The sequence below is a fragment of the Amborella trichopoda genome, chromosome 3 (assembly GCF_054954075.1).
Source record: "Amborella trichopoda isolate Santa Cruz 75 chromosome 3, AtrichopodaSantaCruz75HAP2 v2.0, whole genome shotgun sequence".
NCBI lineage: Eukaryota > Viridiplantae > Streptophyta > Magnoliopsida > Amborellales > Amborellaceae > Amborella > Amborella trichopoda.
The window spans coordinates 61276745-61303236 of NC_142338.1; the positions used below are offsets into that span (position 1 = coordinate 61276745).

General features: G+C 36.6%; 1 protein-coding gene across 18 annotated transcripts; it reads right to left on the reverse strand.

Moving 5' to 3' along the window:
• On the reverse strand, positions 1–26062 carry EMB2247 (protein EMBRYO DEFECTIVE 2247). 18 transcript variants are annotated; one of them, XR_016052098.1, is made up of 28 exons: positions 25577–26062; positions 25333–25417; positions 20597–20723; positions 19953–20036; positions 19430–19514; positions 18801–18884; positions 18344–18397; positions 17147–17199; positions 14316–14364; positions 13655–13722; positions 13066–13141; positions 12010–12093; positions 10679–10827; positions 10431–10548; positions 10205–10321; positions 8477–8697; positions 8028–8117; positions 6844–6955; positions 5928–6038; positions 5658–5795; positions 5047–5097; positions 4854–4966; positions 3748–3906; positions 3396–3500; positions 3146–3247; positions 2888–2960; positions 2604–2770; positions 1–293 (listed from the first exon to the last, which is right to left on the reverse strand). XR_016052098.1 is itself a non-coding variant. In XM_020671390.2 (28 exons), exons 12-28 carry the CDS (start codon positions 12076–12078, stop codon positions 165–167), a joined length of 2013 nt encoding a protein of 670 aa, XP_020527049.2. In that variant the 5' UTR covers positions 12079–12093; positions 13066–13141; positions 13655–13722; positions 14316–14364; positions 17147–17199; positions 18344–18397; positions 18801–18884; positions 19430–19514; positions 19953–20036; positions 20597–20723; positions 25333–25417; positions 25577–26062; the 3' UTR covers positions 1–164. The 18 variants fall into 18 exon arrangements, 10 of the variants coding, with proteins under 10 accessions (XP_020527049.2, XP_088718177.1, XP_088718178.1 ...); XR_016052097.1 differs by having other exon boundaries at positions 18793–18884; XR_016052096.1 differs by having other exon boundaries at positions 19430–19524.
• Positions 26063–26492: the final 430 nt, after the last annotated feature.

The window sequence follows — 26492 nt, forward strand, 5'->3', positions numbered from 1 at the left end:
TTTAACATAAACAAGAATAAAGAGATAAGATTGAAGAAATAAAGAAATTATTTGTAGGTAAATACATACATAAAATAAAGAGGTAAGATTGAAGAAAAAAATAAATTATTCATAGGAAAATACATACATTAAATAATCAATGCCTGCAACAGAAAAGGGACATGCTAATCCGAGACCAAAACTGTGGATTCAAGGAAAGCTAGACGTTTTTTCATTAGAGTTATCTTCTCTTCAGCTTCAGCTGCTTTCTCTTGAACCCCTTTAACAACATCTGATGGGGCCTTCTCCACAAACTGCAAGACATCAATGATAAATGAGATCAGGTTGACAATGCTTAGTAGGACCCCTATAGTATATTCACATGTATTTTTATACGAGGGGCTATACATGGACAAAAATATAAAGAAAAATATTCAAAGAGGTCATTTACTTTTAATACAAGGTCACAATCATTATTGTCGGTCAGATTTCAAATCAAATAGTTGTTAATGTGTCATTGACTAGACTCAAAATTCAAAAACGAATTTCTTGAACTTCGTGACACCCTAAACCATCCAATTTGAAATCTAATGGCTAGTAGCAATCGTGGCCTCCTTGTAATAAAGATAAATGGTCTCATAGTATCATCATCATCAACATCTAAGCCTTTATTCCAATTATTTGGGGTTGGCTACATGAATCATGTTCCTCTATTTTTTTTATCAAGAGTCATACCCACAGTAAAACCAAAATCACCATATCTTTTTTCACTACTTTTATCCATATCCTTTACAGCCTTCCCCTTGCCCTTTTAGAGCCTTCTACTTGAACCAAATCACACCCCCTAACCAGTGGTGTATTAGGCCTACGATGTATATGGTCAGCCCAAATAAATCTGCTTTCCCCGATCTGATCGCCTATTGAAGCCACACCTAAGCTCCCTTGTATGTATTCATTCAGAATTCTATCATTTCTTGTCTTGCCACTCATCTATCTCAATATCCTCATCTTAACTAAGCTCATCCTCTAAATCAGTTGTTTCTTAACCACCCAACATTTCGTCCCATAAAGCATGACTGGTCTTACAGCCATCCTATAGAACTTCCCCTTCAAGTATCAACCGTATGCAGCAATCACATAAAACTCTAGATGTACATCTCCACTTCGCCCACTCAACTCTACTTCTATGTGCGACATCTTCTTCAATCTCTCCATTCTCCTGGATTAACGACCCTAAATATCAGAAACAATCTCTAAATAGTCTCATTGTATACAATCCCAAAATATAATATAATTCATATGGTCATACTAACCAAGAGCATCTGGTTTATCATCGTCCAACCAATTGGTTGGACAATGATGGAGAGAAAAGTAAGGCCATAAAATTCATTGATTAAAATGTAAGGTGGAACCTACTACCCTCCATCACCATCTGACCAATAGATGGGATAATTGAAGACATCAATGGGATCAAGTTGCCAATGCTATCTAAGTAGGTCTCCCGTAAGTATAAGTCTAGTATAAATAGAACCTTTTTGGGAGGGGTTATAAATGAAAAAACATACTAAGATCCACAGAAGGCCCTATCCTAGCTTCCTTCTCTAAACACCTCAGCCACTCAGATTCCCAATCTGCTAAGGCTCTCACTCTTCTTGAAGGCCTCAGACTCTTTGATCCCTCATGGGGCACAGGATTGTCACTCTAGAAACGTCCACTGGGGCCTCGGGTTCGGCATCTTGACCCTGGCCTCTGGCCCTGATTTTTGAAGAAATTACTCACTTGAGCAGAAGCATCACAATTGAATGGAGACACATATGGCGTGAAAGTAACTCCTACGCCGATACACTTGGTAAGGCGGGCGCTATAAACGTCAATGACTCGAGTTTTTTACAAGCTCAGTCTATGCTTTTGTGCAGTCTTTGACACTTTCTCCCTCCTTGCTGTTTTCTTCTCACCATTGGAAGCCTTTGTATAGTGCTCCTACTCAGTGGCTCACCATGCTTTTGCTGTACATAGTCTCGACTTCTTGGAGACTTACTACTCATTCCTTTTAATACAACAGTTAACTTCATCAAAAAATATAAAAAAATCCGTCCACATGGTCATCACATATTAACCAAGGTCACGTGCTTCATTATCTTCCAATCAACTGATGGATGGTGATGGGGAGAAAGTAAGGACATAGAATTAAATCAATTGAATTGCTGGTGAGACCTACTACCCTCCATCACCATCCAACCCATACACGGGACAGTAATGACACCAATCTCAGGTTGCTAATGCTAAACATGACACCCCATGAGTATATCATACAATGAGTTCTTTTGGGAGGTTATAAATGGCAGAATATAACATGATCCATATGGTCATACTAACCAAGTTCATTTTGTTTATCATCGTCCAATCAATTGGTCGGATAGTGGTGAAGAGAGTAGGGACAAAGAATTCATCAATTGGATTATAAACCCACTTCACTCCATCTCCACCCGACCTATAAATGGGGCAGTAATAACCCTATGGTTATGTGGTTATGACAAGCATATGGATCATATTATACATGACTATTATACATGCATGCATGTTTGAGAGAGAGAGAGAGAGAGAGAGAGAGAGAGAGAGCTCACATTCGGAGATTTAAGGCGGTTAACAAGTGTGTCGTACTCTGTCTGCATCTTTGAAAGGCGCTTTGAAAGACGGTTTAGTTCTGTTGAGACATCTACCATATCTGCAAGAGGAAGATAAGCTTCCAAACCTTCCCCTGCCACTAAGTGAACTGACCGTTTCACATGTTCTTATGCATTCAGAAAGCAGCCAGTGGTAATAGTCAGCATATTAAAAAATCATGTCAAGAAACATAAAAAAGTAAGGCTAATAGAAAAACAATATGGTGCACGACATGAATAATCACCGGGAAGAGAATCAGTGAAATGAACATTTTGTATATCTAGCCTGGAAAGTAGCGCCAGCACTTGCTTTTCTGACTGCAATAGGGAAATATTCACAAATGAAAATCATGGAAAAAATTTAAACAAAAGATAATTATGGAACACATATTCGAACTTCTTAATTATATTGATCCACTTCTACTAAATCACAGACAAGAAACAGGTTTCCCTATATAGGGGAGAACCCAGCACACTCATTCCCTCAAATTTTGAATACTCACTGAAATATGCTTCAGGATATCATCATTTGCAAAAATGGTAGCAGATATTCGCTTTGCAGGCTCAACAGAATAATCAGCTCGAGCATTTCTAATAGCTCTCGTCTAAGAACCAATGCATACAAAAGACATTGATGGTCAGTTCTTCATGCACGAAAAGCAATGATTCCATGAACCAAACAGCCTTGCAAGGGTTAAGATTTTCTCTTCTGATAATTGCTCTTTGAGATTCAATAAAGGAAGTGGAACTCACCAAAGACTGCAAACTCTCAAAATGTTTGACAGATTTTGCATCTCTCGGAAGTGAAGTGTTGGGCCAACTAGATACAATTAAAGCACTTTTACGATTAGGCAGAGCCTGCACAGAAAAGCCCACAATAATTTAGCATAACATGCCATAGCCTATAGCAAATAATCTCAAGTGCAAGTAACACACCCACAAATGCTTGTCTTCTAACCATGCAATGCACAATTTAATATCCTAATCAGTTAGAGCATGGAGATGACTAGCAAACTCCCAAAGTAATATATATATATATACATAAAATAACAATCTCGGGATCATCAATAACATCTGCACCTAAATAGCTGAGATTGAGAAGCACCTGTGGTTTACCTGCCATAGTGCTTCAGTTACATAAGGCATGAAAGGATGGAGTAACTTAAGTACATTCTCAAAGACATACAGAAGGACCGCCCGTGCTACATAAGTAATTGAAAGGTCTTCAGTGGCATATAGACGAGCTTTACTAGCTTCAATATACCTGAAGCAAGTCAGTAAGACAAATTTACTTCAAAAAATGTAGTAACCGAACACCATAGACGAAATTTGTAGGAAAACGCCAGTAAAATTGAATGATGAGGACCTTTGCTCTTATAATATGTGAACAATTTTTACCACTAAAGAGGATCACTGCATAGGAAATCACAGGTTACTCTCAGGTATGATGTTATTGATTCTAAGATCCTCTCTTTTGATCCCATGGAAACGGGAGAGAGTGCATCGGAAGCAAGCTCTTTGTACAAAGCATGCCAGCTACCCTTTCCAAAACAGACAGGTCTAAAGCCAGGGGTTCACTTTGATACTGGATAGTGTATATAGTGTACTACTGTACTGTATATCACACGTCATGGGTCTAAGTGAGAAAAGATTTGTGATTATTAGTATTACAGTCAAGTTATTAAACTACTCAAACATGCGATCATTAGTATTACAATCAGGTTATTAAACTTCTCAAACAGCGTCAATATACGAGTCAAAAGAACCATACTTAATTCAGGACAATTGGTAGTGGTTTGATGTACTGGTGGTCTTCCCTAAAATTCTTCACAATTAAGATATAAAAAAGGAGTTTAGTTTACCTTCTCTGTAATCATTGCCTAATAGCAGGAATATTATGACAGTGGTTCTATACTAGCACTAAGGCTTCTTAAATTCATCCAAAACATTAGGACTGAAATTCATTTTGGGAAAATGGAACATTAAAGTCACCACTTCTCTATTAATGGTGCAGTATTTCATTTGATCATCTAAATTTCACTTGAATGGGTATTTGCCAAATGCTATTGGTACATGATGACTGCAACCAAAATGAGTTATTCACCTTTCTGATGCAATCTGCTGATCATATTGAAAGGTATCCAATTTCAGGACAGAAGGTTATAGCTCAAAAGAACATAAACTCTTAAGGTTCTATAGAATCAACTGTACCAGTCAGCAAATTCGCCCCAGAAAAAATCATAGATTGCTCTTCCAACATCTCCAAAGAAAAATTTGTCATAGCTTGAAGTGACATCATCAATAAGCTCGTGAAGTTTTGAGACCTGAATATGCAAGTTTTTCTGTCAAACCGAGGTCTAGGACCACCATAATATCAAAAAGTCTAACTTATTCACCAACTCACCACCCAACGCTCGGTTAAAGGTAGCCCAAGCAAAGATTCCTCAGTATCAATCTAAATACACAATCAATAAAAATCTTAGCATAACTAGAATAATGTATTATTTACAATCTACTCCAACACAAATAGTTCAAAATGGTACTGTGTGTGAATCTACAATTTCTAAACTGCAGAGATGCTGTGAAATCATGACAGCAAAGTAATAGCCTTAAAAATTGCAAACTGATGACAACAGAAACAAGCCCACTCCAAATTCTGCTTATGATGATCGCATGGTTTATAAGAGGCTGTGATCCACTCTAACAATGTGAATCGTATAGCATCATTCAAATCATATGCTTTCTGATACTTATTGCATTTTGTCAACTGGGGCTGTACCCAATGACATCCACTACCAATACATGTCCATTTGATCCAACCCTTGGCATTGCCAGAGACATGAAACATTACAGTATTTAAAACATTAATAACCTTAAGAAAAAGTCATTTTTATATGTTAATTAATTTGACAAGAATAAAACACCAAGGACATCTAAATTTACACAGTACAACAACGTATTCTCTTATTGGCCTGCTACCATTAAATACAGTTGCATCTATAATAAAGAGGGAACCTTGAATGCCGATAAGTTTTCCCAACCAGGCAAGTCGCTTTCATCTGGCAAATTCTGCAAGACAAATTTGCCAGCATTCCACAACTTGTTGGTGAAGGCCTTGTTCGAAGTCAATCTTTCTGTTGACAAATTAAGGTCCTGAAAAACCCACATTTGAACATGAGAGTTGAAAAAGGCCAATTTAATACATCAAACTACTTCTCAAAAATCCACAAAGACAGGTGTACATCTTGAATGCAATAATTTTCTATTTTTAGCAGCATAAATGACCTGTCCAGCAGTTCCCAATGCAAGGGTGAATCGTAAAGCATCTGTGCCAAATTGCTTGATGGTATCTATTGGGTCTATGACATTTCCCAATGTTTTTGACATTTTTCGGCCCTGAAATACTCACACCTCTAAAACATTAGCATACCATGAGGAGTGGCAGAAGAATTCTGACAAACACATTACTCGCTTCAAAAGTACGGCAGTAGGATATAGCATAATAATTTTCTAGAGCAGGCAAGCAGTGTTGGTGAGTTCACTTAGCCAATAAGAAATACGGTGTAAAGCATTAAAAATATCACTTCCGATTTAAGAAATATGGTGTAAAGCATTAAACATATCACTTCCGATTTAAGTGTAGGCCCATGTTTCACAAAGCATGCCAAACAGGACAAAATTTATGCATTTATTCTCAAACATATTACTTGCTTCAAAAGTATGGCAGAGATATAGCATAATAATTTTCTAGAGCAAGCAAGCAGTATTGGTGAGTTCACTCAGCCAATAAGAAACATGATGTAAAGCATAATACATATCACTTTCTATTTAAGAGTAGGACCATGTTTCACAAAGCATGCCAAACAGGACAAAGTTTATGAATTTATTCTCAGATTGGCACAACCTAAATAAAATGCAAAAAAGAGAGAGAAGGATAAACACTAAGCTTCATCTGTATATCACAAATTATGAAGTTTAAAAAGAAAATTGGCATTCCATGTGCAAACTTCTAAGGCACCGCCTTTTCTTTTGATCAACAAAGACAGCCTAAATAATGACAATTACATAAAAAATATCCTGGGATGCCTTTATGTAACTTTGCCCCCTCTAATAAGAGAACCATCTGCTGATAATAGATAAGGCAAGAGGAGAAAATGAAACTAAATCTAGAAAACTTCATGTTCTTTCCAGCTGTACTCACTTGGGAGTCTCGGATAAGTCCATGGAGATAGACATATGAGAAAGGCACAGTCCCTGTGAACTCAATTCCCATCATAACCATCCGAGCTACCCAGAAGAACAAAATATCATGCCTGAAAGAAATACATCAAACAAAGAAATCATGAACATGAGAGATGACATCAGGAATTTACATGAGCCACGATTACAAAGATCCATAAAATTGGGAAAGAATGTGTGTACTTAAAAGAATTAGCGTTTGTGAGATCCTCCTTACAATCATAACAAACATAGACATGTAAAGAAATGGCAGTAGCAAAACCAGGACATCAAGATCAATCCAAACTAAATCAGGTAACAATGGGAAAAACACACCATATTCAAAAAAAGGAAAAAAAAAAAAAGTTCTTTAACTCCATTGACAGAAGAAATTGAACCCAAGATTTTATAAGCAATGGTAACCATAAACCACAAATATTTTTTTAGAGCTTCCAATGTAACATTTAAAATAGTGCTGCCTCAGCCTGTTGTCGTTTTTTAGTAAGAAAATTGCAGTTTTTTTTTTTCTTCATTTGCTTTGTAAGATGACATATGGACTATAGTAATAGTGAGGGTAACATTGCCTTTTGTTCGTTTCAGGTGCATTTTTTGTTACTACTTGAATAGGGAATTAGTCATGTAGTGTTCTTTTTCATGTACATATAGTAGGATTTGTATATATCAATGAAAATCAATTTAAGCTGCTTCTATACATTTTACTTTTCACATTGTATTGGATCAAACCAGCTCTCCTTCAGAGAGTCCCAGCCACTTCTATCTCTATGCAAAGAAATTGGACAAGGTCCAACAACATCCATTTCTGAAAACTATGACTAGCTCATATTTACCTTTATTCAGAACTTTGTAGCCAAACCATACAACAAGTTCACAAGCCATGTTCTCATGGACAACATTAAGATGAACATATTATAGTGTTTAGGGATAGACAATTGAAGATAAGCCTTTCCTTCTTAGTCATATCATTAAAGCTAAGCAAATGACGTACTCTTGAATTAAGGAAAGAAAGGCAGAAAAACAAAAGAACAAAAAATAGATATGGGTTTGACAAGAAGACAAGAGGTTAGAAGTACCAATGTTTCCTAACCCACTTTTTGCATCAAGGCAAAAGCACAAGACAACATTACTAATATACCAGCCAGAACATACCCTGTTTCAAGGACTGTAGTGGGATAAAAATGCTTGAAATCCTCAGCTGACACATCTGGCCAGCCAAGGGTACTGAAGGGCCAAAGAGCACTGAAACAAATATAAAACATTTAGTGTTGGTGATACTATTCCGTTGCCAAGAACCACATAAAACCAAATTTTAAGTCAATAACTTAAAAGAGGAATATAAATTGTGTCATGAACCTCAGGCTTAAGAAACCAAAACACACATGCACATACACACGCACACAGACACACACACAAGCACGAACGCGCACAAGCACACGTACATGCATGCACACACGCACACGTGTGAGCACACACATAGAGGTATGCACAAGGGACAACAAAAGTATCAGTCCATAATAACCATATTTACGCAACTAAGAAAGCCCACAGAAAAATTCAGGAAGATCGTCCAGAATTCACCAAAAAGTTGAAGCACAAACCTTGAAAACCAAGTGTCCAAAACATCCGGATCCTGATATATTTTCACCCCTTTCCCATACTTCTCATGAGCTACAGTAAGTGCTTCAGATTCATCCCTTGCAACAACATAATAGTCTTCACAATCCTTACCTTCAATGTACCAAACTGGTATACGGTGCCCCCACCATAACTGCCTACTTATACACCAATCCTTGATATTCGATAACCAATGATTATATATCTACAATCAAGAAGTCAAGAGCCATAAATTTCAACACAATATGTAGTGTAACATATTCGTGGAACAGTCAATATTCAATAACTTGAATGAAACCTGCTTCGCATAATAGAGGGAAGTGGGAACAGTCCTGAAAGTTATTGGCAAACATGAAAATAAATTTCGAAACCACTACGTTCAACATTTGTCAAAGTACCGCAAAGTAACATCACCAGACCACCATATCTCTATCTTATGTTTAATCTAAATTACATTTAGCAATTATGGCCATCAAATTGTCCCTTAGATGTTAACCTAGTGGAATACCTCCCATTTACAAATGGAAGATCAAGGGTTGACCCATGAAGTTTGCGCCGAAAAACAAACCAAGATACCTACCCATTCAAATAATAATAATAAAAAAAGCGCATCAAATCCACAATTTGCAACTGACATTCTTTTTTGGGGGACAAATCAATGATCATTAATACTTCCACTCAGTTTGAGGGAAATTTTTCAAGACATCAAAGATTTCTGTCACTTTCTAGGGGTAGAAATGGACCCAGACCTGGACCTGACCAAGTATAAAAATTGGACATGAGGGGTTGGGTCCGGGTCCAAATCTTGGACCTGAACACTATTCAAGTCTGGGTCTGGATCCCACATTATATTTTTGGGTCCCAATTTATGAAATATATATAAATATATAGATAGTTTAGGTCAGATCTGATCAAGTCTGGTGGGGTCTAGGTCCATGTCCCATAATATTTCGGGTCCGGGTCGACGTGACCTGTTGCCACCCATACACATCTCCATGTTTAGTTGCAAACATATATCCATATTACTCAAGTCCAAAGGTATTGATGTAGTCGTCATAATATTATGTCTTGGTTGTATTTTACTCAACCAAGGGGCCTTTGTGATTGTAAATAGAAGTGGACCATTCTCCTCATCTATGTGGTTTGCTTCACAACCCTTCCTGACTCGATTTAGGATTTCTCACATTTAACAAAGGAATGAATAAAGATAGAAAAGTAAAGAAATGCTCAACCGTGATGAAATTGATAATATTAATTTTTTTAAAAAAAGGGAAACTTATGCTAATAAGTGTCCTACATATTTTACATTTTACAATCATGACCCCTTTTTTCTTTTTGACTTTTTCCCACAATTTTCCCAGTTTCAGAACTATTGGTTCCCAAATGCTTTCTATACATATGTGAAGAATCAAAATAGTGCTGCACCACTTTGATTCCCTACAATGAGGATTCAGAACTAATAGTTCCCAACCAGGGATATTTTGAGAAAAACATAAAAAAACTAAAAAAAGGAACATGAGAATAAAATGTAGCATTGGGAGACATTTTTTTACTATCGCAAAAATTAGGGGACATTAGCATAAACTTCCCCAAAAGAAACGAATGGCGAATGATATTCAAAGGCAGCAATTACTCCCACTTGGCAGAAAACAAAATAATAAGGATAATTTTGAAGGAAGCAAGGATTGTCTGCCACGAAAACAAACAAGTACCTTCTCAAACCTTTCAGGGATAATTGTTAACTTCCCTCTCTTCACTGCATCAAGAGCTTTCTCAGCCAAAGGCTCCATTTCTACAAACCATTGCTTGCTCACAAGTGGTTCAATTACCTAAATAGATAATTGTGCCATTGAGGTCAAATCAGGACTTCAATCAGTTTATGTGAATAAATTCATGCATAAATGAAGAGGAAAATTTAGAAAAGGATATAGGACGGACTTCTCCACCACGTTGAGATCTTGGAACTCGTAAATTATAGGACTCCTTTTTCACAGCCAGACCGGTCTCTTCGAGATCTGACCAAACCTTTTTACGGGCTTCAAAACGGTCAAGTCCGCTAAATAGGCAACAAAAAAGTCACCAAAAAATCTATAATAAATTGTTATACAGGTAATTTCCTTAATAATGATCATTAAAAAGGTGCTACAGTAGAAATTCTCATCATGGTATAAAGAGTTATAACTCACCAGTATAGTCCAGCGACATCATTTACAGTCCCGTCCTTGTTCATCACATTGAGTATAGGAAGACCTAGCTTTCTTGCCAGAAGATAATCATTGTGATCATGCCCAGGGCTTATCTTCAACACTCCAGTTCCAAATTCTTTATCCACATACTGTCCATTCCAATCTCAGATTAATATAATATAGAAAAATCTATCAACAGTAAAGAAAATACTTCTCAAATGTGGTCCATTGATAACAATCTTTTTATGACACACAGTTCGCAAAGAGATTCCTAAAAATTAAAGTATATATCTCAAAAGACATAGAAAGCATGATGATACCAAATAATGAATAACAATTAAAAAAGGTAGCGAAGGAGCATGTTATACATGATAAGAATTAACACAAGAATTAACACATTAAACACAAAGTGTGCGATTTTGAAATGAATATGGCCCTAGAAATCCGTTCTACTAATATGCCAAGCCCGAAGGGCACAGAGTGATACAAGATGAGCATATTTTTGCTCAAGAGATGGCAATACTTCATCCACAACAAGATAAGTTGAAAACTGGAGTAGTTTAAAAGTGTGATCATGAGCAAGTGGCCTTTACAAATGAAGATTGGAATTTGAATGAAGGATCTGTATGTTAGAGCTGAGGGTATGGCCCTTAATAAAGTAGAATAGCAAGACTAGGATTCTTGTAGCCGACCCCAAATAGTTGGGAAAAGACTCTGATGGAGCACAATATTGCGCAGCCAAGAAACAACATACCAATAGGATGAGTGTAGCTGAAATGAGGATGTTGAGATGGATGAGTGGCAAGACAAGAAGCGATACAATTTGAAATGAATACATTCGGGAGGACGTAGGTGTAAATAGTCGATAAGATGAAAGAATGTAGACTTTGGTGGGCTGGCAATGTGCAACGTCAGACCCAGTACAACACTTGTTAGGAGGTGCGAGTTGGTTTAAGTGGAAAGCTCAAAAGGGCAAGGGATAGGCCAAAAAAGACATGGTTGGAAGTAGCGAGAAAAGATATGGAGACTCATGGCCCCACTGAGGGTATGGCCCTTGATAGAGCATGGCGGACTAGAATTCATGTAGCCAACCCCAAATAGTTGTGAAAAAACTCTGATAATGATAAGTTAACATGTAGAATACTGTTTTTTGTGAGCACATTCAACAATATAACTTCTTTACAACAAAGGTAGACATGGGGAACTAAAAAAGAGTTCTTTTATAGGGATGCTCTTCTAGTATAAAAACAAATAACTCCCACCATCCTCATGAAACTCGTAATACGTTTCGTTGACAAGTAAGAAAAATGTGATAATGACTGAATTCATACTTTGTCAGCGATAATAGGTACATGCCGTCCAAATGTGAGGGGCACAATGGCTTGCCGGCCAACATACATAGCGTACCGTTCATCCTACAAAATAGAAAGAAACATATGAATTTCATTCAGAATCAGCCTTGAATCAAATTAAGAATCAAACCAGTAATCCTAAATTATCAGAAAATAAATGCAATAACAGGAAGAGTAACACTACAAACATGTGAATCATGGGCAGGAAGCGCAAACAAGTTTAATTACATCAGGGTCATGGTGTTTGCATCTAGGGAGTGGACTTGGGACTCAACCATCTCATTTGCACTTGTAACAAACTTTATATGGTATGAGAGTGGAGAGTGTTTAAGCAAATCTATGATCTTGAAAAGCATGGATGCAACAGACTCAGCCACTAGTGGGGTCTATGAAGCTAATTCTGATAACAGCTCAGTCTAAGTTGGGTGTCCCCATCAAGCATGGAGAACAATGGCTGTTGATGGCTTTAATGGCCCCAATATGTTTATGAGTCTACTAATGCCAAAATGAAAACCCTTAAAATAGGTCGATGTTATTTCTTAACACTTTTTGTGCACCTCACGTATGTGGTATGTCTTACAAGGTACTCCTTTACATTGGATGACCCAGCTTTATAGCTACGAATCAAAAAACTAAAAAAACTCATGAAATAAGTAGAAAACCAAATTGAAAATATTATGCCACATCAAATAAAATGGGAAATTTTCCAAAGGAAAATTATCATAACACAAGCACCCAGGTGAATGCATGTTCATATTACAAAAGAAAAAACGCATGGTGGTGGCATGGTCCAAAAACGACTGAAGGAAGCAAATTCATGAGGGAAAGCACAAACAGAAGCATGCACCCACACATGCATCAACAAGCAGATCAGTAAAAGCTGATCTAATATATAAAGAACATGATGCAGGGGCTCTTACCTATTGAGAAATGCTTGATGTCCAATACATATATAAGCTTTTTGTGTGTATATGTGAAACTTGAGAAAACATGAAGTAAACACAAAGGCAATTCAGAAGACAGTAATAGGCCCACCTCAGGATGCACCGCAACGGCTACATCACCAAATAATGTCTCTGGCCGTGTTGTTGCTATGGTAAGAAAGTCACTCCTTTAGAAAAAGAGGGTAAAAGATGAGCTTCAGAAAGCATATACAATAAACTTCAACAACTCTAACTGCACATAACAGAGAGTGGAGGTATTTCTAATTATGTCCATGTCTATGCAAATACACTTGTATCTGGGAGATCGGCCAAATATTGGCTGATACCAGATGTCAGCCAAGTCAAATGGATGCTCTTCATCACCATCACAACCATTCTAGTTGTTATTTATCATGAAGCAGAACCAGTAAAGATGTCAAAATGCTCTTAAAAGAAAAAGTCAATTACTTTTGCAAGTCACTACAATTCAATGACCTAGTATATAAACCTCAAAGACAGTATAACTACTATATTAGAGTGTTTACTGAGGATGGAAGCACCACCATAGATTGTCAGAGTAAAGAGAAAAAAAGATCTAAGGGAATGTGAAACTCGATATGGTAATCTTAGATGAGGAACTAGTTATGCAACTACAAATAAAGTGAGGCTCGCATTTCAAGGCCATAGCATCGGAGCCACACCTGGAACCACCAGCAACACGATATTTGATGTAATAAAGAGAACCAACTTCTTCAGAATACTCTACTTCCTGATAAGAAAGAAAAATATATTACAATTTGATTCCACAGTTCAGGACATGTTATGGTATGTGAAGTACGAAATCTACAAAGGCAAAAACATTTATATGGAAGTATCAAGTACAATGAAACAGGACCTGGAGCTTCTTCACCAATAAACAGACTTAAAACGTATTTAAATCACAGGTTACAAACTTTGATGCAACCTCAGTATAAGCATATACAGGAAAAATGGCGGGAATGCAAATGTCTTGAAAAATATACACCAACATGCATACTTTGCGACAACTTCTCAACAAACCAGAGTTCATCATATACTTATCATGATCAATTCAAATATGTAGATCAAGATTCAAAACCCTTTCTTCATGTCAAAAGAAAAAGCTTCAAAACCTTTTCTCCTTGGTGTACACCATGACAACAGAGATAGTACCGTCATTACTCAGATTGTTTTAATCTTATTCTCATGCACAGATAGTGCACATAAGGGAGAATGTCATTTCATCCAAGACAGATATGGTGTAATATCATTTCCATCAGCAAACCACAATTCATTTCATTTAGGGAATGGGATCCAATGTCATTAATTCACGAGGAACTCTACCTTCTTGAACTTAGGTGGAATTTGAGGGAACCTTATTGATCTTGGTGCCCTGCAATTAGTCACAGGGGCATTTTAGCGAGTCCCCTCTAAATGGTAAACAACCATAAGGATTTTAATAATTGAGATAATAGATTGACGTTTATTAGTCTACATCACAAATATGCATTATCATGTGTAGACTAGTAAAAGGTGCCATATAGAGTTTACAACAGTGCATGCCATGAGGAGCATAATTGCTTCATAAAAAGTGATTCCCCTTTAATGACAGTGCACCATCCAACAACATATTTAAAATTTTCAAAGTTTCCGATGTGAATACTTATAAAATGCAAAAAGGAGCATTTCATAGTGTGCATAACTTAGAAGGCTTCCACCATATTCAAAAAACAAAAAACTTAGAAGGCATCCACATTAAGGCCCTTGTTTGCCACATACTGATGTCATAGAGAATCTAAACCTCGATTTATTTCAATGCAGATTGGACAGGCATCCAGATTCACAGACTTGATTGTGTTAACAAGTGCCCGGGAAACGACATCTTGTGGCCTCTTTAGTCACTGTTCTCTCTCTATCCTTCATTGAAGGATACAGCACCCCTCATTTGTGGAGACAGGCAGACTTGCAAGAAGAGACCCCGGAGACATGATAGAACCATCACGATCCCATATACACCAGTGCAACATAGCAGCAAATTTGTTGTCCGTGTTAGGAGACTCAAAAGGGGTACGGTGAAACATATACAAGAAAAAAATATGAGGATCCCATGCGTATTACTAGTTCAGATAACACCATAAATGTCAGAAATAAACAATATGTTCATACAAGCAAAACAAGTATATCAATAAGCATTACATAAGAGCACCAGCAAATTGAAAGAAGGTAAGCACGCTGGATGGCTGCTGAATTAAAACAGACGGGAAAGAGAATGTACATCACACAGCATATAGTCTGATATATATAGCATCTAAACCAGTGTTTAACAAAACAGATTGGTGACCCGATTCGGTCCCACCCATACCTGTGTCGGATTGGTGGATTGGAACGGAGAATCGGCCAAATCGAAAATTTTTGTCCCAAAAAAATTTCAAAAAAATCACTATAAATCTCTAAAAATAGTGCTCTTTTAATTTCTAAAAGAAATTAGGACTGGTGCATTATGTACTTTCATTACTTTGTAAAAATAGGTGAATATTGAGATGCAGTTTTCCTGCCTAGATGTCTATATAATTATTAATTATAATATAATATTATATTATTACATAAAAATAATTTAAAAATATTGGAAAACACATCAAAGTATAAAACATTTATTAATTCACTTTTACTCATCCAAAAAAATCACAACCTTGCTAACTATAATATTATATACTAAAATTGAAATTGTTGGTTTATATTTTATAATTATTTACTATACAAACAAGAACAAATCTGATGTCTTATAATATCATCTAATTTAAAAAATCTTATTTACAACTATAAGAAAAAATAGTACATTGCATAATTTATAATACAAATAAATTAATAAATAAAATACAAGATTTGGTTATCAATGTATAATTATTAATTATCACATTTTGCTAATTAATAATAAATTCTGTCATTAAAATGAGAAAATCAAACATCGATGACCAATGACAAGGCTATTTCAAAAATATGCGTAAGATCGCAATAATTTTTAAGTTTAACCCCAAAACATTTGGCATTTTTGAGGAAAGCATAAATCAATTATTAGTATAAGTTTTCCTATGAAGCATGGAACCCTAGTTCAATGTCAATCTCGTGTGTATCTATTATATTTTAATCATAATATATAATTTTCCTTTATTTATTTATTTATGAATTTGTTCCCTTGTCTCGCCACAATAGTGTAGACACCACGAGTGGTTACCACATACTATGAACCTTTTGGAAAAAACAGGGCGCTATTGTTATTGTATTGTGGTATGTTACAAAAAGATATATTCTTTTGATACGAGGCACCGCCATACTCCTATGGTAGAAGGCAATGAAATAAGCTCATAAAATATTTGTCCCACATCGAAGAGATGTGGGAGCAAATGTGCACATTAAAGGAAATGAACTCATGCTATCCACGAGCACATGATAAGAATGGCAAGGTCCACGTGGAAAGTTGGAATGGTTATTGTGAGGCTGTACCATGGTGATGTATGTGGTGAGCCCACTCTAAACAATTTTAAACAATTTCATGATTTTCAAAAAGTCAAAACCGTTTGATTTTGAAGACATCAAAATCTGACATGTCCGACGTGTGACATCACACATCGATGTGTGGCATCATCATACCGGTTCCTGTGTCAAAACAGTCGGATCCTGTTTTTAAGTGGATACGGGACAAGCTGGATGATACCCGATCTGGATCGCCTGAATCAAGATCAGGTCACCGAAGTTTTAAACATTGATTTAAACAACATGCTTCATGCATCCTCACCATTCCCCTGCTCAAGTGAATCACAGGGAAAAAACACTTCATCTCAACCATCTATGATGTTGAGAATACATGAAACATACAGTTTGGGTGCTACTTGGTCATGGTATACTTTCCGAAATAAGAAACAACAAAGCTGATTAGTTCAATCACATTTTTCTGTGATCATCTTTCACCACTCAAGAACCGATCAGCAATCAAGAAACTAGAAAAACCAACAGCATTCAGAAAGTAGCCCATGTCCACTATCAAAAGGAAATTTAACTAACAAGGTCCTCCAAGTAAAAACTAGTCAGCACATATGATTAAGATACCAAGAAACAGTAATCAAGAAAAGCAGCAGAGGGAATGAAGCAGCAGAGGGAATGAAGGTGAGAAAACAAACCAAGTCGGAGACAGCAGTTTGAAGTTTGGGAGACCAATTGACCATATATGAACCTGGAGAAGATCTCGCTTTGTTAAAAGATCAGCAATGTCCACAAAAGTTTTCAATATTATTAAATGACATAACTCACAAGTACATTAAGACTTACCACGCAAAAAATAACAGAACTTTCATACGTAAAAAATAATAATAATTACAAAGCTCATATAACATTAGAATTGTTTTCTTGGTATAATGTTTAAAAGTTAGAAGTAAATATTACATACACCATTTTTTTTTTTGGGTAAATTGACTCATGCATTATTTCGGATGGCAAAACGTGATGTTTGAATCAAGCCTATTGATTCAAAAAGTGGACAGTCTAGCGCCTAGGCGGTCCAGAAGGCCTGGGCACATCGCCCAGGCCTAGGCAGCCAATCTAGGCGGCTGCCCAGGGCTTGCGCCCCGCCCAAAGGCGGAAATTTTTTTTTTTAAAGTTGGCAAAAATTGATCAAAACATCACCCATTGATATTAGATTTAATTTTTGATGTTTCATAAATCTATTGGGGGATTTTCTAAAAGATTTTGAGTCCTTAGAAGCATCTTTGACTGGGCATCCTTTTTGGATTCGACTGGGCCGCCTAGGTCTGCCTAGCTCTTTTTGAAACACTGATCAAGCCCAAACCCCATTCCTACAGCTAAACTACCCAATATAAAAGATACAAAGTAAATCAACTAACAACTCTGATTAGACAATGAACAAAATAACATGAGTTGTTTCATTCACAACTCATTCACATGAGTTGCTTTTTGAAACACTGATCAAGCCCAAACCCCATTCCTACAGCTAAACTACCCAATATAAAAGATACAAAGGAAATCCACTAACAACTCTGATTAGACAATGAACAAAAATAACATGAGTTGTTTCATTCACAAACCAAAAATAACATTGCTTATTCACCATGTATATATATAAAAGTCCAACATAAACCAACATTCAATGAAAAACATAAGTGCTTGGATTGGATCACATCAGATACCAACTAAGTCAAGTGATGAGTCCTGCCCGACAATTAAATAAATAAAAAAATTCCCTGGCTAAAAGTGATTGTTTTCAACCCATATGCATAAAGTCAGAGAAAGTAAAAGAAGAACAGATACAAAGCAAAGTAACATATACAAAAAACCATATTTCAGATACTAAAAAGCCCTACCTTGATATATTAGGCCTTTCTCATGCAAGCTAACAAAAGCCTCGACAACAGCGCCTGCATCCATCAAAGGAGCAAACTTCAGAACCAGCCAACATATATATGTATGTGCATGTATACCGACTAAAAATCAAGCATTAACAATGAAAAGTGTGGCAGACGAATCATAAAATATAAGAACCAACCAGCAATAAAAATTGTCCACCACATCTATAAAAATAAAAATAAAAAGTATCCATCATCAAGGGACACAAAAAATTTGGTTCACGGGAAATAGCATTCTTATAATGACATATTTAGACTTTCCATGAAAAATCAATGTAAAATTAGGGGATAGTTTTATGAGTAAATCCGTTAGTCAAACTTAAACTTCTACATATGGTCAAATTAAATCAAACAAAGACATTAAATCAACTTTATACAAAAGTAGCTCAGTTAGAGGACTGTCTTACGACTTAGCTGCTCATCAAGTGTGAAGTGCTCCCTACTCCAATCACAAGATGCACCCAATCTCTTTATTTGATTTGTTATTGCCCCACCGTATCTGCAAAAGAGAAGGAATAAAAAACCAAAACTGTGCAAACACTGCCTTAAAATATTATCTATGGACAATGCACAGTGGAATTCACTTAAGAAATCTTTGTCTTGTGTTATATATAAAACTACATTTTTTTCTTTTTTTAATGAAAGATGTGCATATACATATAACTGAAATAACAAAAACTTTGATAGCCAATGACATCAGCACATAACATCGTAATGCAGAAAGCAAAAAATTATACATTCTAGCAATAGGAATGCAATGTTTTGGCAGGATAGTTGTGAACCATAATAAAATCAATTAAAACCAATACAGTTCGAAGAAGCTATGGAAAAACAGTTTCCTATTGATAGATAAATATCTGAGAAATTCAGCTCCTAGATTTTAGAAAAGGAACTTCTGTTTCCACATAGCTGTTTCCTATTAAAATTAACCATCTAAAGATTATCCATCCAAAAACCTTCTGCTACAAGCTATACATCAGATGATGGAATAAGTATAGAATGGCAATAACCGCAACAGAAAATAGTTTGTAAAGAGGAGCTTACTTTGCTTTCCATTTCCAAACTTTGCTTGTAAACTCCTCTCTGCTCAGGTCAGTCCTTTTTATGCCATCAGAGGCCAATAGACGCTCTACAACCAACTGAAACAATCATCAATCACAAAAAAATTTAGCAGTACAAGTAATTAAATACATTGTAAAGCAAATTTTTTAATATATAATTTTTGCATCTAAGCAATTCCTCTATGGCAAAAGGTTTTTCTCTTTCTAGGAACTTATCCAGTTTGCAATGCAATAAATAAATGATAGACCATTTCTATGTAAACTTGGTGGCCTTATTCGTTCAAAAGCAAATAACTTGCCAGACCTTCTATCCGAGATCAGAATAATCTCTGACAGTTTTCACAACTGGAGTAAGATTCATCAATTAGGGTTGTAAAACTGCACTATAATTAATGATCAAAGAAAAATTATAAATAATTAACGGCTTGAAGTGAACATCTCATCTATTCTGAACTTGTTTATAATTTCTTCCAACTGCAAAAAATTAATGGGTGAAAGATAGACACCTGAGTTGCGATGCCAGCATGATCAGTGCCAGGGATCCATAGTGTTGGCCTGCCCTTCATACGGGAGTATCTAACCATAATATCCTAAAGCATCAAAACCAAAATTAAAATATGCAACACCATGGAAGTCCAGAAACAATAGAGACTCCATTCAAAATATTGTACACACGGCAGGAAATAGATCAAGGCGGGTAAAGTAAAATGACCATCTATAGAAACTTCTATACATGAAGAAAGTTTACATGACTATATAAATAAAATCAACAACGAAATACAACACAAAATGACACAAAGATTTCGAAACCAGAATATAGACCAGGTCTTGAGTTTCCTTTATAAAGTCACAACTAAGCAAGGACCAGTAAAGACAATATAGTGGGAAATACCTAAACAAAATTAGCACACTGACATCATAAAGGCTTTTGCTTGTTGAAAACCTATCTTCAAAATATGAAGAAGTTTCAACATTTTTATCACATCTAATTTTGCAACAATTCTCAAATAGCGGGAGGAAAACAAGAACTTAAAGTTAGCACAACAACGATATCAACATAGAACTTAAGGTGTGCAATCAAAATGTGAACAAAAAAAATGTTGCTAGATGTAAATAATGCAATAAAAATCCTATGTTCACTTTCTCCAACCTCGAGAGTGACAAACATTGCATGTCCCATGTGTAAAGCCCCAGTAACATTAGGCGGAGGCATGGAAATTACAAAAGGGTCCCCTCCACAATCACAATTTGGCTTGAAAAGTCCTTGGGATTCCCACCTGAAATGCCAAGGAGTCACATGTAAATATCTCCAAACACGAGATTCCGGACAATTATATTCTTAACTAAAATAATAAACTTCATACTGTAACAAATGAGCACTGGGCACCAGACTCACCAGAGACATTTACTCAAAAAAATTGCACAGCTTTGTGTAAAAGCAATTCAAATCAGTGTTTTACAAGTCAAAGATTCCACCTCGGACTCATCCTAGTCACTTGGGCTCACACCCAAACTAAGGGGGTTACATTGTAGAGAGACAAATTGTACGGTACTCAAGCGAATACTGTACAAACTCGCCCGAGTACTATACGACTCGCCGGAGTTTGGCAAGTTCACAGTGCCCGGGCAAGTCACTACAATATGCTATACTTTACAGTTTACCGGGGGGGGGGGGGAGGTGGTTGAAAACCCGGCCCCTTTTTTTCTTCATTTTTGTCTGATCTACCTACTAGGAAGATTTTTGGGGGTGGGGTGGAGTCAACAGAATTCAGAGATCAAGAATTTGCCCAAATCAAAAAATTGTGATTTCTTCGCAACAGATAGTCCAATCTCCATAAACTTTGATCTCTATGTCTATTTTGGGGATCTTCATCCACCCTAGGCTTGTTTTTCACCCAAAAAAAAAAGGATTTGAGAGATTGAAAATTCAGATTTATTGTTCATATAAATTTTTCAAGAGCTCAAATCTAGATCCAAAGTCAAAACTCAGAAATGGTTTAGGGTTTCATTTTTAGTCGTCTGAAAAACTCCACCATTGCCGATCCCAAACCCAGATGTGAAAGGATGAGGGCTGTATTACATTGGCGGTCAGCATAAAACTTTTGCCACATCTCTATTATGGATCCTGATTTAAGTGCAACATCGACCTCGAATAATACCAATTAGGATGGGTGATTTGGTTTAAGAGGAAGGATCTAAAAGGGCAAGGGGAAAGACATGGATGGAAGTAGTGACAAGAGAAATGGTGACTTACAGCCTGACTGAGGGTATGGCCCTTGATGGAGGGGAACGGTAGCTGACCCCAAATAGTTGGGATAAGGCTTAGATGATAGTGATTTGTAGTTGTTTAAAAAAGCTTTGAGGAGAGTTTTAGTTGTTGATTTGAACTTAGCACGAAGATCTCGAAACCAAGAGCCTTGTTCGAAATTTTGGGTATTTCTTCTTCTTTTTTTTCACTTTAAATTCATAGAATGCCATATCTTGAACAATTCTAGACCTAGAATTATTACAGCTTTTGTTAACTATCAAGGAAATGTGTAATATTCTTTTTATTTTTCAATTTTCTCTTACATAGAGAGGGTTTTGACTGGTAGATACATATATTTATATATATGTATCTATAATGTGGGGCTTTCTTTTAATATGATAATATTGATTACAAAATTTTAATGCTAAAGCAAGGAAATTATTCATGGATAAGAGGACGAATTTGGTTTGAAGCCCATGTGCTTCTCATTGCATAGACCTGGTGTTAAAAGCTAAATGTGAATTGAAGGAAGAGAAGGTCAAGATTGATTGAGAGAAAAAGATCTTACAATTCATATACAATTACTCCTTTTTTTTCTTAGCTTGATGAAGCAGTATTGTGATAGGGAGGACTACTATTATGACTTTTGCAACATTATACTTGAAATTAGAATCGATTGAAAACCAGCAATCAGGATCGAAGGAGAATGGAGGAATCAAAGTAATGGGTTCTTGCACAAATCTCAAGGACTCGGGCCAGAAAAGATGTTGACAAAATTATTGATAACTGCAGAATTTTGAATAAGTGAAACCAGATTGTTGTTGCCACCACCCCACAGTACAAGTCCTAGGGATGGTTGATTCTAATGTTAATCCTACCATGACATACTTATATGAGGCACTAGACATGCAAAGTTGGTCATACATGCCCATTGCAAAACCAACACTAAAGTTTGGGCCATCAATGGTGAGAGTGGGCTGGCACATTGCACCACTTATCCATCCAACAAGTAATTGTTTTAATTTCAAGTTTTAATTTATATTCATATCTTAATTTGTGAGTAATTCCGCCTTGGCCAGCCCCCTACTGGTCCCAAGCCAAGGTAAAAGAGGAAGTTGTGTTAGGTAGGAAACCAACATAAAACTTTGCCGTAACTTTCCATAGTTCCTCAATCTACATTGTTTCTTCTATAGGACAGCTGTGAGACCAGCTTGACTTTATGGAACGGAATGTTGGGCGATCAAGAAACAACATACCCATAAGATGAGTGTAATTGAGATGAGGATGTTAATATGGATGAGTGGCAAGAGTAAAAAGATAGAATTTGGAATTAATATATCCAAGGGAACTTAGGTATGGCTTTAATAGACGAGAAGATGAGGGAAAGTAGACTTAGATGGGCTGTCATGTGCAGTATAGAACTAATATAGCACCAGTTGGGATATGGGACTTCGTTCAAGTGGAAGGCTCTAAAAGGGCAAGGGGAAGGCCCAAAAGAATATGGATGGAAGACTTATGGTCTTATTGAGGGTATGGTCCTTGCTAGAGCAGCATGGCGGAACAAGCTTCGTGCCCCCCAAATAGTTGGGATAAGATTCTGATGATGATCTTAACTCATATGTTTTCCTATACATTGATTATCACAATATAATGTAGGCATATCACCATCTACAGGGTCAAAGTGAACACATTGAGATCATGGAAGGGGTGAAATATTCTATTGAAAATTTAAAGCCAGATGAGAATGCCCAAATTGAAGCTTTGAAAGATTTTTTTTTTTTTTTACTTCAATATGCGAGACCATGCCTATCTTTGTCGTATTGTAGTTTGTTAATCGAAAATCCATGTTTTGTTGCTTTAGCTTGTTTTATTTGGAAACCATGCACAAGGCCAATTTGGATCCATTCTCGTGATCAACAGTCAATGCCACTTAGATCCAAGTTAGAATCAAAATTTTCATAACTCATAAATCCGTGTATAATTACTATGGTTGATTGTATTTATAATTGACTAATTCACCTTCTGTTTTTCAGCAAAAACAATGCAACATATGTAGAGTCAACACCCCCAACTTCCTAAAAATTGCAATCAGGATCCTCCACCAAACATTCTCCACCACAACGTGTGAGAGAAACTAGAGTGCATTCAAATGGATTCATGCTCCAATAAGGAATAGGTAGAAATTTGAGATGATGCACACCTAGATTATGAGCACTACAACCTGAACCTGAGGAAACGGCAGATGAGCAGCGAGAAGAATGATTACAATCCATTCAACTGGGATTAGATATTCCAAGAGGATCTAGCAGATGAATGGCTGGTGGAGCTTGAAGAATAGCAATCAACACGAGGGTCATCAAAGCCGAAGTTGTTCCTAATCCAAATGACATCCCAATGGACAGGGCAGTGGTGAGCATAATAGCTGAACTAGCCTTGGCTACTGTGTATTAAGGGACAACAAACATGGGGACCACTGCAGGGATCAGAGTGATGTTTGGGAGGAACCCCCACCCTATTGACACCAGGTGTCCATATGTATATCCATGACACTCCCTTTGGTACTAAAGTGTAAAGCCACATATTATTTGCATTGTAGGATAGCTAGGGCTCTCTGAGACTTTGAATGTGTCAGCGAGACAAGGACGTAGTCTCTCCAGAGACATCTGTATTGCAAAGCAATGCATTTAACTTAATATTTAGATATTTACTCTTCGATGTGAAGTGGAGTTTCAGAGGACTCATTTGAAATAGCACTAGAATAATAGAAATTTTTAATTCACAATATGTTACAATGGATTCCCAAGTAGGGAGTACACCCTAATATCATCACATTAGTTTCATTTTTCATATTTTACATACCATTTACTTTGCTTGTGGTTTATCTCAATTTTCAGCAATTTTATTTTTCCTTATTTTCCAGGACGTTTCCTGAATTATTACACATTCTTGGGCAGGACTCAGCAAGTCAACCAGACTCGTCTGAGTAGTTCCGCTATGTTGTTAGCCAAGCTCAGAGGCCGAGCCAAGTAAAAAAAAGAAAAAGAAAACGCACATTGATTAAAACTATAAATACAAGCATACGAGAGACTATAATTCATTCTAGTAGCCCTTATCCATAAAATTTGCCCTGCAAAAAGCGCCACTAGCTTTCTAGTTATGATAAAACTAAAACTATTTTGAGGGAGTAATATGAATGAAATAAAAATTAGACATAATGCAACTATGTTTTTAAGATACAGATCCAACAAAGATGCCAAAACACAACTCTCTGTACATTAATAAGGTAGAACCTGGTCCAGGCAAGCAGAATCCAGTGATCATTAGCTAATTTGTACGGAAAGGGAAGCTACAAGCCACAAATTTGTACGGGGAGTCTCTCTCTCTCTCTCTCTCTCTCTCTCTCTCTCTCTCTCTCTCTCTCTCTCTCTCTCTCTCTCGCTCTGCAGCTCCTGGTTTTCATGCGGTGCACCAGTCTAGTCATGTAACACAACAGTGCAAATAAAAACATTGACAATATTTTTCATATCCAATTGACACCAAGTATAGGAAGAGCAATATGGCCCATTTTTCTCATGAGGCTTAAAAAATATAGGTATGGCTAGTGATTAGCAAGACAATACTGAGTGCATTTGTAATACCAGCTATATATCCTCTCCTCGGCTGTAAAATCAAATGATTTCGAAGTCTCTGGAGAGATGAATCCACCTCTTACCGCTGCCATGGCTGAAATTTCAAATTCAAATTTTCAAAAAAAAAAAAAAAAAAAAAAGAAAGAAGAAGAAGAAGAAGAAGAATAATAATAATCGATCAGACCTTGAAGCTACAAATCTTCAGTACCAAAAGCTGATAAATCTTCAAGTGAAAAATAGATAGGAAAAACACCTGAGAAAGATTTTCGACTGAGACGCTTGAACTTCCACTGACTCGTAGATGAACCCGACCAATATGAACGAAATGTGGTCGGGAATAAAAATGGATTGCATCTGTAAACTCTGGGACTGAAGAAGCTTGGCCTTGAGAACGCCATTTTATACTTGGGGTTTTCAGTCTAGTGTGAGAAAACCGGAATAATTTGGTCATTCATGCAATCAATAGAACGGGGAGAAACTCTAAATGCATGGGTAAGAATCTCGAATTGATGGTGAAAGACAAAAGGATAAGGTTGTCAAAATAAACCGCTAGCTTTGCTGGAAATTGAGCTTTTCCAGTCTAGAGAGAGAAGCCAATGGCGTCTGTAAAAACCCTAGAGCCAGGTGGCCATCAGGGCTCAGGCGCAAGGAAAAGGAGAAACCCTAATTAGCCGTGGATGACCACGCCAGTGAAGCTCTACAGGAAGAAGCTAAGCTTGTGAGGCGCGAAGAAGTGGACAATTCGGGCGCCAAGAGGATGACGTTTTAAAGTAAGCTTTCGAAACTGTCCATGCTCTTAACAATTTTGTGGTAAAGTAAGGAACGAGAGGTGGTCGCAATAATGACCATCGGATGTGGAATTCAATTGCTATAATTATTCCATTGATCAAGCTCAATTTTTCAAATTTGATTTTCCCCAACTTTTCGATACATAAAGCTATCAAATTTCATATTAAATTTGTACGGAAGTGTGACCATACTGTACCATAGTTAATTCACTATATACAAATTCGAAATTTATACACTTTTTCAGCCAACCGTTCATTCGAATGAGCAACTGATAAGGCCCTAATCACAATGTGACATTGCAATTTTTTTTTTGTGCGAAATATTTTCCCACCAAATTTTGAGAATCCACTCCTCTCTTAAACTCACATTAGTAAAAAATC

What these genes read in the sequence shown, in the direction of transcription:
- EMB2247 (XM_006826324.4), bottom strand. Translation starts at nt 25,721, where the DNA reads ATGGCGTTCTCAAGGCCAAGCTTCTTCAGTCCCAGAGTTTACAGATGC. An exon ending in GATGTCGCTGGACTATACTG is followed by an intron (nt 10,549 to 10,678) that starts GTGAGTTATAAC and finishes TTGCCTATTTAG; the next exon opens with CGGACTTGACCGTTTTGAAG. An exon ending in TTGAGAGTTTGCAGTCTTTG is followed by an intron (nt 3,248 to 3,395) that starts GTGAGTTCCACT and finishes ATTGGTTCTTAG; the next exon opens with ACGAGAGCTATTAGAAATGC.